The 14,371-nt window shown below is 39.6% G+C and overlaps 1 protein-coding gene across 1 annotated transcript in view; it reads right to left on the bottom strand.

The window, feature by feature from the left end:
• Nucleotides 1–14,371, bottom strand: part of ACAD11 (acyl-CoA dehydrogenase family member 11) — a 130,236-nt gene that overhangs the window by 93,346 nt on the left and 22,519 nt on the right. The window contains exons 6-9 of the mRNA XM_006165546.3: nt 8,153–8,294; nt 6,868–6,989; nt 4,522–4,628; nt 1,999–2,125 (exon numbers count right to left, since the gene is read on the bottom strand). Coding sequence (XP_006165608.1) covers nt 1,999–2,125; nt 4,522–4,628; nt 6,868–6,989; nt 8,153–8,294 — 498 coding nt within the window. The remainder of the gene's footprint in view (nt 1–1,998; nt 2,126–4,521; nt 4,629–6,867; nt 6,990–8,152; nt 8,295–14,371) is intronic.

The following is a 14,371-nucleotide window of genomic DNA, read 5'->3' as shown; positions in this document are numbered from 1 at the left end:
AAAGAAGAGTTGCAATTATCTCTGTTTGCAGATGACATGATTGTATATATAAAAGACTCAATGGTATCCATAAAGAAACTTCCTGAAGTAATGAATTAACACAGTAAAGTGGCAGGAAACAAATCAACTTACAGAAATCTATAGCATTTCCATATACAAAGAACAAGTAGACAGAGGGAACTGAAGACAGTCATCCCATTAATCATAGCCACAAAAAGTATAAGATACTTAACCTAGAAATAAATCTAACTAAGGAAGTCAAAAACCTCTAACAAGAAAAACAATGAAAATGTGGGACACAGAAATAGTTTTTACCTGTTGATGAGATGTATAATATTCTCAACTGGACTGCTCTCAGGTACATTTGATAGAGGGTAAATTCTCTTTATAAGCTAAATGATTTATAGTGATTGAATGAATAAAATAATAATAATAATAAAAGTTAATGGAAAAATAGAATTAAAGTATGAGTTTATTTTGGTGCTAAGAAACTCTACCTTGGAATCCATGCAAGGAATATTTCCATAATATGTATTTTCCATGAACTTTTGAAGACCCTTGCAGATCTGTTCATACTTTCTCAGCATTGCAGATGAAGGAATTAAGGTCACACAAGACTACTTAACACAAAACTACCTAACTGTAACAGGGATTGGCCAGAATCAAGCCCTTCCGTATCTATAACCATGTTCTGCCTATACACATACCCTGCTCCACCTCCCTTACATATTCTCCTAACAGATTTTATCTTTTTTTCACAGCATTTATCATTTGTATTTCCTGTTAAAGTACATAAGAGGGCAAGCCTTATCTGTCTTGCTCTTTCTTTTACATTCGATGGCTCCCCAAGGGCCTACCTCACGGTTAGGTGCCCACTATTTGTTAATTGAATGAACAGATGTACCAAGGTGCTGCCTCGCTCCCCCTACCCTAAACTTACTGAAACTTAGCACTTCAAAGCAGTAGCTTATGGAGAAAAGAGGTGGTAGTATCTATGAACAGCTTGAAATGATATGTAAAAATATCTGGAAATGTCCATTTTGTGTAGTCTGCAACTCTTATTAAATCCTCAAAGAGGCCCTTTTTTTTTTTTTTTTAGAGGTTTTTGCTATAGGGTGTATGTGCTCGCCAGAAAGACAGAGAGAGAGAAAGCAAGAAATCAGCCCCCAGGGGGATAGCCACTCCACAGTCCCTTCTCCTCCATTCTCCTCTCAGAATCTTGGGCATGCACGCACATGCACCTGGCATGAGTTTAAGCCACCGAGTCCACGACTCAAACCGCAGCGGACTACATGGGAGTTCAGCAACATAGCCATTACACTAACTGCTGGTCCCAAAGAAGCCCATATTTAAAAAAAAAAAAAAAAGTGGGAGTCACTGCCTTAGAACCAGGCTCCCAAAGAAGCATTTTACTCTAATATATTTAGGCCTCCTTTACAATACACTAAATCTTATGGCCTATATATATATATATTTTTTTTTTTTTAATTTGGTATAGTATGCCTGTGTTTACTACAGAGACACACACACACACACACACACAGAGAGAGAGAGAAGTGAGAAAGCACACACACACACACACACACACACATACCAGGAGGGATGGCTATGCTGCAATCCCTTCAATTCCATTCTCCTCTAGACATTTTCAGCAAGCATGTACATGTGCCCAATGTGTTTTTAAGTCACTGGGTTTAGAACTTGAGCCTCGCAGTTGGCCATGTAGATCCAGCCATGTTAACTACCACACCACCAACTGGCTCCCCTTTGCTTAATTTTAATTTCCCAAATTTATCTGTGCATTCTTTTGGCACATTTTAAGAACTTAAAATTTTTCATGCTCAGGAGCTGTAGTTACCCAGTGCTAAGGTGCTTAAGAGAATGAAGGCAAGGACCAACTACAAAGAAAATGACACCCAGTTCCCCACAAGCAGAGACAATAGATGTATTCATCAAAAATCCTTTGGCACAAATACATTCTGTTTATATAACACTCACCTTCTCGGCTGGAAGGATGTGTTGTTTCATGAAATATTTCACCTTAGTAAGAATTTCCTGGCCTTTCTTAGTCTGTGCAAACAAATGTCTGGTAGCATCACTCTGTGGTAACGTAGTATTAAAAGTTCTTTGTGGGGAAAAAAAAGGGTTACAAAGATGTCCAAAATCATTATTATATGATATGTGAAATCTTCCACAGCTCCCCCAAAATATCCCTCAGAAGGAGTTGACATACTATGGACTTTTAAAAAGTCTCTCATATTATGGGGACCAGCAGTTAGCGTAATGGCTATGTCACTAGACTTCCACGTAGTCGACCGCGGTTCGGGTTCTGGACCCGGTGGCTTAAACTCACGCCGGGGGCATGTGCGTGCGTGCCCAGGATCCCGAGAGGAGAATGGAGAAGGGATTGCGGCGTGGCCACCCCCCCTGGGAGGTGATTTCCTGCTTTCTGTCTCTCTGTCTCTCTCTGTCTGTCTGGCGAGCGCACACGCCCTGTGGCGAAAACCGGTGGGGCCAACACCCCTGTGGGCAAAAACCCCCAAAAAAAAAAAAAAAAAAAAAAAAACTCTCTCATATTATGTAATGTGAATGTATAATCATTTTATCTTGAACTTTATATTTTAACATAATTGATGCCTAAAGCACTTTTTACGGAAAACATATAAATCTGGCATGACTTGAATTTTAATTGACGTTACATTTCAGTCATGTTTCAGAATCTTTAAAAGAGGAAGTGGGGAACCAGCAGTTAGCGTAATGGCTATGTCGCTGGACTCCCACATAGTCGACCGCGGGTCACGTCCCGGACCCGGTGGCTTAAAACTCACGCCGGGTGCATGTGCGTGCGTGCCCAAGATCCCGAGAGGAGAATGGAGGAGAAGGGATTGTGGCGTGACCATCCACCCTGGGGGGTGATTTCTCGCTTTCTGTCTCTATGTCTCTCTCTGTCTATCTGGCGAGCGCACGCGCCCTACAGTGAAAATCTCTCCCCCCAAAAAAAAAAAAAAAAAAGTAAAAGAGGAAGTGAAGAAATTGGAAACAAATTTAATCATCATTCTTAATAGATGTCTCACAAATACAACTGTTGGCTGTCATTATACAAAAGATATTTAAAGGTCCTTATGAAGCACAACACAGATGGTTATCTTGTTTAGGAAATCACAAACATTCATCTGTAAGATGAACTATAAACATCAGTTGTTGTGGGGCTGGCCTTATAGATGGTTAAGGAAGCAGGATCCCACATAATTAACCATTGTTTGAATCCTGACCCCAAGGGCTTGAAAACCACAATAGTGTGCCCCAAGTCCCAAAAAGACATAGATATGGAGGAGAAAGGATTGTGGTATGACTGTGCCATATTGTATGGTGCTTTCTCCTCTCTTCCCATCTCTGTATTTCTCTCTTTCTCTGGTGAGTGCATGTACACACTAGCAATAGGAAAAACAAAACAAAACAAAACAAAAAACCTGTCCTAATGTTATGTCAAGGTACGTGTGGCTTAGGCAGCATTATAAATGCAGTCAGTAAATAATGGGGCTGTGACGAGAGAACTGTGTTAGATGCCTCAAACAGCGCTCCCGGGACCAGCAGTTAGCATAATGGCTGTGTCACTGAACTCCCATGTAGTCGACCACGGTTGGAGTTCCGGACCCGGTGGCTTAAACTCACGCTGGGCACATGTGCGTGCGTGCCCAAGATCCCGAGAGGAGAATGGAGGAGAAGGGACTGTGGCGTGGCCATCCCTCCTGGGTGTGTGTGTGTGTGTGTGATTTCTCGCTTTCTGTCTGTCTCTCTCTATCTGGCGAGCGCATGCGCCCTATAGCAAAAACCTCTCCAAAAAAAAAAAAGTGCTCCGCTGGGCGCCCTGTAGCCTAGTAGTTGAGGGAGCCAAACCTCAAATGGCTGATCGCAGTTTGAATTCTAGTCTTGCTGGCTTAAAAAAAAAAAAAAAATAGAAAAGAAAAGAAAAGGGCACATGTACTTATATGCCCCAAATCCTGACAGGATAGAGAAATGGAGAAGGGATTGTGGCATGACCATGCCCCATTGGAGGGTTCTTTCTCCCACTTCCTCTCTATTTTTATTTCTCTCTGGCAATTAAAGAAAAAGAAGTGTTCCACTGATGAAGACATGGACTTCAAAGACACTTATAAAATGTCTGAATAAAACTTCACAAAATGTGACAGTGGAAGAGAACAACATCAATTTACATAATATATAAGTAACTTGAGTGTTAGGAGAAAACACTGAAAGTTTTTATCTATATCCTTAATAGTTTGCACATTCACTTTGGCAAGGAAAAAAAAACTTTTTAATCATAAACACAGAGATTTTCTTTATATTTCTAGTCAATTCATTTTTAGGCATATTAGAGATTTACCATAAAAATGACTATCACTGCCAGCTGCAATCCTGGTGTAAGCTATATAAATAATTCCTATCCCCATAAAGTACACCAACTTCACATACCTAATAAAGGCTCTAATTTGTGTAAGCCAAGCAATCTGTCTTCCTTACCTTTTGGAGAGTTGTAATCCAGTTTCTGCCAGAGGGTGAACAATATTGGCAAACAGAAAGCTATCCTCAGATGAGTTATTTCCCAGAAGATACCTTTGATATACTCCCTATTAATAAATTAAGATAGAGCAAATAAAATGAAAACCGTTGGTTAACTATCCGATCAATCTTTCCGATTGCTAATCTGCATGAGGTACTATACTCACAGAGTAAAAAGGTATATATGAGACTATCACAGTGATTAATTTATATCCAGGGATATCATACCCCTCTAAATGGAAGAGTCATACCCATATCATCCAGTTAACAAGCTCTCATCATCACAGACTTATAAGTTATAATTAAACCAGACTTGAGAATGATCTCAGCAGCTACCAATGGTACCAAAATTGTTTTGTCACCTCTACAGATGACTGCCTTCCCTTCATAGTGAAAGAAGAAATCACAATAAGACCAAAAACTACAAAATCAAAAAGAGTAGGCAATGAGATGGTCTCTAAGGATATTTTATCTCATGTTTTGAACCCCTAAGTAACCTAACATTGTCTCCTTTGAATAATATTACCTGAATTCCATAATTCTCTATTTCTTTACTTCCAACACAATAAACCCTTCCTGTCCACCAAATGCAAACAAATGAATTTCACTGCTTTATTTTCTTTCTGTAATTTTTATACGATAAAACACTACAATCATTTACTCGTCATCATCAATTTCATATTTTGAGTTATAGTAGAATTAAAAACAGCTACACAATCTATGATGTATATGTTAATTTCAGTCGTAACTATGTCAAACTTTTATTTGAAATAAAAAATCATTTTAAACCTAAAGCCTATGAGGGGACTCCAAAAAGTTCAATGGAAAAATAGAATTAAAATATGCATTTATTTTTTAAATCTATGCATTGTTTTTTCATAATATGTCTTTTCCATAAACTTTTAGAAGATATCTCACTCCCTTCCATATTAGGTATGTGATTTATGGAAACTGATAAATATAGTTTGAAAAACTCACTCATTCAACATGATTAACTGAGAACACAGGATGAGATGTCACACGACTACTGAATGTTCCCTAGAGGGCATTTCAGTGGTTCAAGGATAGCATGAACTTTAAGGACAGGTAAAAATAACCATAATTTCCCTTAATTGTTTTTTTCCCATTTTTCTTTGTTTTTAAAATCTTTTATTCACTCCTGTTCTTCCTCTAAATCCTGACCCCCTGGTCTAACATCTTGACTTCTTAAACCTCTAAGATTCAAAGTATCTAGAAACTAGATTAATATAGACAAAAATATTTTTTTTTAGATTAAGACATAATTAGAAGAAAAAAATTGAATTTTTTTTCAATTTCTTCTCAGAACTAGGCACATAAATAGAACAATTAGAATATCAAAAATTGAGACCAAACAGTGGCACAGTGGTAATGCAATAGGACCAACATGAGAAGGTCCTGGGTTTGTGTCCCAAGACTGCTCCACACAGGAGTGGAGCATGTGTTCATGACCTGGGCTGGCTGAGCCTAGGGACGCGTTCTAGGTTGGGGCCCTCTGGAGGTTCCTGCCTCTGTCTGCTTCTCGTGCATGTGCACACACTCTCCATAATAAATAAAATAACTAGAAAAATACACGATAAGAGGCTACCATATTCTAATCTCTGGGAAATACAATGATAATTTCTCATTAGATCTGGTTAATAAATGGCTTTTTTAGTCTGAAGCAGAGATCATCAAAGATTTTAGCTTTTTGTTACATGGGATATTCAGGAAATGGCCAATTCTCACATGCTTTTCTCTTTTTTGTCATTATGTCTTTTTCTCTCCCACTCCACCTTTTAAGTTTATTATTGAGTTGTCGGGAAAGTCATGATGCATTTTTACATAGAAAAATACTTGTTGATTTTCCTGACAACCTAATATACAAAAAAAGTAGTAACACATTCTGCTACTGAAATGTTTCCCTTGCAAAAATTCCTATCCTATAAATTATGGGTGTATATTTTATTCATGTCTGACACTTGTTATTATGAAGGTCATAATGATCTAAGTCTAAAAAATATAAAACTTGGCCAGTAGGTGCTATAGTGGTTAAGGTGCTGGACTCCCACACAGCTGACCGTGGTTCAAGAAGCAGACCTAGTGGCTTGCTTTCTCACTTTCTCTCTTTCTCTCTCTCTCTCTGGTGAGCACACATGCCCTATAGCAAATTAAATAATAATAATAACAATTAATAAAATTTAATAAATAATTCTTAAAAAAAGAATATAAAAAACTTAGAGACCAGAAACAATTATCAACAGTACAACAGTAAATAATGGTGACATACAAGTTTAAAGATTTAATTACCTGTGCTATTCCAGCTATTTTAAAACATGAAAGGGCAAGAAAGAAATTCCAGTTAGGAAGAACAGGGTTAATCCCCCTGTAGCGACAATATATTGAAATCAGTTCTTCCATTGATGGTATCCCTATAAAAATAACACATAATATAAACTTTAATGAAACTTCCATGGTGAATATAGCAGAAATAAGAAAAAAAGAATATAATAATCATTAATCCATACGATAAAACATGTTCTAAATGGTGACTCCCAGAAGAACATTATAGATGATCTCCAATTTACAATGGTTTGATATAACAATTTTTCAACTTTATGATGGTGTGAAAATGGTACACATTCAGTAGAAATAGGGCTTTCAGTACCCAGACAACCATTCTGTTTTTCATTTTTAAAAAATTACATGAGATATTCAACACTATATTATAAAATATGTTTGTGTTAGATGACTTGGCTCAATCATCTAACTTATTTAAGTGTTCAAACATATTTAAGGTAGGCTAGGCTAAGCTATGATGTTTGGTAGGTTAGATGTATTAAATGCATTTTCAACTTACTATGGGTTTATAAAGGTATAACTGCATTGTAAGTCAAGGAGCATCTGTACATAAAAAGGATTACATTTTGTCGTAAATTACTAAAAGTAGAATGATAAGTTCAGAAAAATTAATAAAGAAAAAATAAATTAGAAACATTTGCAAAAAACAAGAACTACTTACTTAAAATTGCAATATACATATTATTTTTAATTTTTAAGAGACATTTTGGTTATTGGGGTGGCCACACCAAAATCTTTTTTCCTCCATTCTCCTCTCAGGATTTTAGACATGCATGCACACACACCCAGTGTGAGTTTCAAGCCACTGGGTCTGGAACTCAAACCACAGTAGGACATGTGGGAGTCCAGCATCTTAACCAATACACCACCTGCTAGCCCCTCAATACACTTTTTTTTTTTTTTGTAAAGAGGTTTTTGCTGTAGGGCATGTGCGCTTACCAAAGTGACAGAGGAACAACAGAGAGAAAGAAAGCAACAAATCACCCCCCAGAGGGGATGGCCATGCTGTAATCCCTTCTCCTCTGTTCTCTCAGGATTTGGGGCATGCACGTACACGTGCCTGGCATGTGTTTTAAGCTGCCAGGTCTGGGACTAGAACCGAGATCGATTTCGTGCGAGTCTAGTGATGTGACCATTATGCCATCTGCTGATCCCACAATATACTTATATTTTAAAAATACATCAGAGATAACTTTGTATTAGTAACAATTAAGACAATATTATGTTTTTATACCTATGACTCCTTGAATATGAGAACGTTGATTTATCATTGGAATTGTCCTTGGCCAAAAGTAGAACATGGAAAGATGAGCTAAGTCTGACAAAGGATGACCAATGGTTGAAAGCTCCCAGTCGAGCACTGCAATAACTCGAGACTGTAATTAAAAATGAAGAGGTCCTTAACATATTAAATCTAAAACGACTGAAAGAATGAAATAAAGTGAAACACATTCAAAATCACACTTTCCATCAAAAGCCATCTGAGGCCATTGTCTGAAGTCTTTACCCACAGTGGCACACATCACTGATGCAGTAAGCAATTAGCCTTGATTGTGTAGAGTCAAGTTCTCTGGTTCTAAAGCTGGCCTTAATATCCCCTACTGACGGACAGAGCCAAAGAAGCTGAAACTTCTTAACTGGGAATAATTGTGGTAAAGAAGAAATTCAAATAATAAAACACTTATATTTCAAGAATCCATGCCATGTCGTGTATAATTAAACATTGGCTATGGTGATGAATCCATACATAACAATTATTATACTATTATAGCAATACTATGCTTTTTCTTCATGGGAAAGAGAGGGAGAGAGAAAGAGTTTTGTCTTTGTTTTTGTTTGTTTGTTTGTTTTTAGGTTTTTGCCATAAAGCACGTGCTCTTACCAGAGAGAGACAGAGAGAAGGAAAGTGAGAAATCACTCCCCAGTGGGGAAGGACACATCACAGTTCCTTCTCTGTAATTCTCATCCTACAATTTTGGGCATGCACGCACATGTACTCTATGTGATTTTTTAAGCCATTGGGTCCAGGACTCAAACAGCAGCTGGTCATGTGGGAATCCAGTACCTTTACTACCATGCCACCTCCTGAACCTGAGAGATGGATTTTTTTTTCTTTTCTTTTCTTTTTTTTTTTTTTCTTTTGGAGAGGTTTTTGCTACAGGGCCTATGCGCTCACCAGAAAGACCATGAGAGACAGAGAGACAGAAAGCAAGAAATCACGCCCCCCCCAAGGGGGATGGCCACGCCGCAATCCTTTCTCTTCCTTTCTCCTCTTGGGATCTTGGGTACGCACGCACATGTGTGAGTTTAAGCCACCGGGTCCAGGACTCGAACCACAGTTGACTACATGGGAGTTCAGCGACATAGTCATTATACTAACTGTTGGTCCCAAGAGATGGATATTTTTGATTGAGTCTTGGTATGTCACAACTCTCCCAACCCATCTTGGCTAGCTAGAATTACAGATACACACAGCATGTTCAGGTTGGCCTGGGAACTGATCTCTAGCTTGCTATGTGGCTACCAGCCTCCCAAGTTCCCAAGTGGTGGGTCTATCTGTGTGCCACTGTGGCTAGGCCAGCAATAGTACTTTTTATTTATTTATTTATTTTTGGAGAGGTTTTTGCTATAGGGTGTGTGTGCCACCAGAAACACAGAGAGAGACAGAGAGACAGAAAGTGAGAAACCACACCCCATGGGGCATGGCCACACCGCAATCCCTTCTTCATTCTCCTCTTGGGATCTTGGGCAGGTGCACACACATGCCCGGCGTGAGTTAAGCCACCAGGTCCGGGACTCAAACCACGGTCAACAATGTGGGAGTCCAGTGACATAGCCATTATGCCATCTATTGGTCCCAGCAGCAATAGTGCTGTTTAAAATAAGTTATTTTTGGGCCATTTCCATGGCCTAATGGTTATGGCAGCTGAATCCTACATGGCTGACCACACAATTCAAGCCCCAGACCAGTGGCTTGAGAAATATCCCAGGTGCATATGCATGCATGCCCAAAATCCCAAGAGGAGGAAGAAATAGAGGAAAAGGATTCGTGGCATGACCATGTCCCATTGGGGGTGCTTTCTCCCTCTCTTTTTCCAGGGAGAGTACATGTGCCCTCTAACAAAAACAAACATTTCCTCTTGCCATCTGGTTAAGATGATCAAATGTAGTAAAATTATTTCACGCTGTAGATTAAAAAATAATAGTTATAAAAGATACTGTTTGTGTATAGAATACAAAATCCAGCATTATACTGCAATGTGATAAAACAAGCATTTGAAACCAATAGCACAGAAAGTTCCCCACCCCCCCAATATGGTACGTGTGCTCACCAGAGAAAGAGAGTGACAGAGAAAGTGAGAAATCACCCTTCAGATGGGAAGGTCATGCCACAATCCCTTCTCTTTCATTTTCCTTCTGGGATTTTAGGCACATACACACACTTGCCAGCATGATTTTCACTTGAACTGAGAGAGATAGACAGAAAGAGAAAGAAGGAAAGAAAGCATCTGCCATGGGGTATGGTCACATCACAATCTCTTCTCTTCCATGTCTCCTTTTGGGATTTTGGGCACAAGTGCACACACTCCCAGTATGTTTTTCAGGTCACTGTATCTGGGACTTGAACCATGCAGTTGGCCATATGGGATCCAGTCCTCTTAAACACCAAGCCACTGACTAGCTCAAAAGCTTTCTTTCTTTTTTTTTTTTTTTAAGAGGGTTTTGCTGTAGAGCACGCTTGAAGAGGTTTTTGCTATAGAGCACGTGCGCTCGGCAGTCAGAGAGAGACAGAGAGATAGAAAGCGAGAAATCACCCCCCGGGGGGATGGCCACTCCGCAATCCCTTCTCCTCCATTCTCCTCTCGGGATTTTGAGCGTGCACGCACATGCGCCCGGCATGAGTTTAAGCTACCAAGTCTGGGACTTGAACCGTGGTCGACTACGTGGGAGTCCAGCAACATAGTCATTACGCTAACTGCTGGTCCTGAAAGCTTTCTTTATTCTAGTTATAGAAACAGGTATCAAGGAAATATGTGTATGTCTTTATGTTATGAAAACAGGACATTCAGGTGAAAACATAAGGGGTGGGGTCAGTAGGTTGCCTGAAGGTTAGGGTGCTGGATCCCCCATGGCTGACTACATGATTTAAGATCTGGACATAGTCACTTGAAAAGCACACCAGACGTGTGTGTGTGTGTGTGTGTGTGTGTGTGCCCAAAATACTGACAGGAGACTGGACAAGGGATCAGGGCATGGCCATCTACCCTGGGAGTGATTTATCTCTCACTCTCTATCTCTCTCTCAGAGAACTCTGGTGAGTACACATGCCCTATAGCAAAAACTAAAAAAAAATGTAAAGAAAATACAAGGGGTATTCCACCAGGATGGATAAATGAAGGAGAATGGATAGTAGAAAATGGATGACCACTTTTCATTGGGAAGTACTTTTTTCTTCTTCCTCTCTCCCTCTCTGTCTCTCTGCCTTTCTCAGACAAGCACACACACACACACCCTCAGGTAATTAAAAAAAAAAAAAAAGAATAAAAGGAAGAAAGAGAAAGAAAGAAAGAAAAAGAAAAATATATATATATATTATGAAAAAACTATGAATGAATTTCAAAGATTTTTTTGCATCCCAACAAACTTTTCATGAACTTTTTGAAGTCTGCTCATATGTATGTGCATTATCTTTTAAAACAAAAGAAATACATATAATCTAATACATCTAATCTAGATAAAGAAGGTAGGGAGGAAAACAGATTTTTTTTCCTAAAAAAGAGAAAGCTAAGAGTGAGATTATTATATAAATTGAGTGTCATAGGTCATATGTAGTTCAGTGTGGATAGTAAAATTTGTTCTGACTGTTCGTTCTAGCAGACAAAATGAAGTGTGAAGCATGGTCAGTCATAAAGTTTATAGCATATTTAGTTTAAAAACAATTAGCTGGGGACCATCCCAGATGATGTAATGGTTATGTTGTTGGGCTCCCACGTAATCTTCCACCATTCGAGTCCCAGGCCCAGCAACTTAAAATTCTCGCTGGCCATGTGTGTATGAGTGCCCAAAATTCCAAAAGGAGAATGGAGAAGAAGGGATTGTGGTGTGGCCATCCCCCATCACTTTCTGGCTCTCTGTTGCTCTGTCTCTCTGGCAAGCGCAGGTGCCCTTGTAGCAGAAATCTTTCCAAAAAGAAAAAAAATTAGCTGTTCAAGAGACAACTTTTCTTGGCAATGAAACTTAAGAAAATATAACCCAGGTCAGCAATGGTGGCATAAGCAGTAGCATGCCACTTTGCAGTGCTGGAGCCACATCAAAGACCAGGGTTCAGATCCTAGTTTGACTTAAAACACACTGGGCTTGCATGTGATCCTGGCTGGCAGGAAGGCTGAGACTGAGGGAATTTTTGTGCAGAAAGCTGAAATGTCTTCAGCAATATCAAAAGAATTCCATGGGCCAATAATAATCCTTAAAAAAGGGCCTGTGCTGAAGGTGACAGAAAGAACAAAAATGAGTCAAGTAGTAAACGAGACCACATGCCGAGAGCTGGAGTCTAGACAGGACAGGAAACTGGAGAGTTTGAGAAGAAAGAAAAACATCAGAAAACTTTGTTTTAATAAAATGTCACAGATTTTGGGAACAGCAGATGGCGTAATGGTTACATCACTGGATTCCCATGCAGTGGACAACGGTTCGGTTCGAGTCCCAGGCCTTGTGGCTTAAAAACTCATGCCAGGCGTGTATGCGTACATTTCCAAAATCCTGAGAGGAAATTGGAGGATAAAGGACTGTGGTGTGGCCATTCCCCTGAGGGATGATTTCTCGCTTTCTGTCTCTATGTCTCTCTGGTAAGTGCACACACCTGATAGCAAAAAATCTCTCTCTCGAAAAAAAATGTCACAGAATTTACTAAAAGATAAAGTTGTAGTCTAGATGAAATTATGCAGCATAGATGTATCCCATACTCAAGTTCAAAGTTGGAGACTACAAAGTCAAGAGATGAGGAAATTCTGTAATGAGTAACCTAAAGTCAAGAAACTTTATCATTCTTGCATTATTTGTACACTCTCACAATCAAAAAATTATTACATAAATTGCTACTGAAGTTTAGTTTTTTTTTTTTTTTGGAGAGATTTTCACTGTAGGGCGCGTGCGCTCGCCAGACAGACAGAGAGAGTCATAGAGACAGAAAGCGAGAAATCTACCCCCAGGGGATCTGGTCACGCCGCAATCCCTTCTCCTCCATTCTCCTCTCGGGATCTTGGGCATGCACGCACACACGCCCGGCGTGAGTTTTAAGCCACCGGGTCCGGGACACGAACCGCGGTCGACTACGTGGGAGTCCAGCGACATAGCCATTACGCTAACTGCTGGTTCCCCTGAAGTTTAGTTTTTGAAATGAATGATAATGATCATGTGACCATGCAGGATAAGAAGCCAAATAAAGTTATGAAGGGCTCATGGATTCTAAAGTGAGAGTAATTCAGTTTGTAGCATCTGGACCAGCTCTTGGTATGGTGAGCTAGGCAGCTAGATTCCACATGACCAACTGTGCTGTTTGGGTCCTGAACCTGGAGGCTTGGGAAAAAGCACAAAGGGCCTATGTGCGTGTGCCCAACATCCAAAAAAGAGGGAAAGAAGGGAGAGGAAGAGATTGAGATGTGACCATACCCTATGTATACGTGGGGGGGGGGTACTTTCTCATTTTCCCTCTCTCCATCTGTCTCTAGAGAATACATATGCCCTCTGACAAAAATCAAAAAAGAAAAATTTCCCTTCTCCAGGGAAGTATTTTTTCTTTTCATCTTTTTTATTTATTTTTTTTTATTTTTTAATTTTTTTAAGGAGTAGAAGGTAAAAAATACATGGGCAAAAGAAAAACGTGTCAGCTTCTAGATCACTGAGGTTGACCAGTTCTGGTAGGTGAGAAGCAGTAGAGTACAGAGGAAATTGCATAATGACAACAGTCTTTAGGCCTGAGTTCAAAACCTTGCTTTACTGCTCTTACAAACCATGTAGCATGTCCTCCCAAACATTGTTGAAATCCTAACCCCCAATGGATTCATTATGAAGCAGGGCTTTGAGAGGTAATTAGGCCATGAAGTGGAGTTGGAGCTTTCATGGTGGGATTAATGCCCTCAAAAGAAGAGGCAGGAGAGAGCTTTCTGCCCTTCTCTCCCCCACATGGGGACACAGCAGGAGTATGGCATCTGAAAACCAGGAAGCAGCTCTTGGAGACACTGGGTCTGTCAGCACCTTGACCTTGGACTTCCCAGCTGCCAGATCTGTGATAAGTAAACATGTTTTTCAAGCCACCCATATTATAGTAATTTGTTATAACAGCTTGAACTAATTGAAACAACTATTAGAGAGTGTTTTAAAAGTATTCGCATGGTGGTTAAGGCATTGGACTCCCACATGGTCAACCACAGTTTCAGTTACAGACTTGATAGTT

The sequence above is a fragment of the Tupaia chinensis genome, unplaced genomic scaffold (genome assembly GCF_000334495.1).
Source record: "Tupaia chinensis unplaced genomic scaffold, TupChi_1.0 Scaffold143952_1, whole genome shotgun sequence".
NCBI classification, from domain to species: domain Eukaryota; kingdom Metazoa; phylum Chordata; class Mammalia; order Scandentia; family Tupaiidae; genus Tupaia; species Tupaia belangeri.
This window is presented reverse-complemented; position numbering and strand designations above follow the sequence as displayed.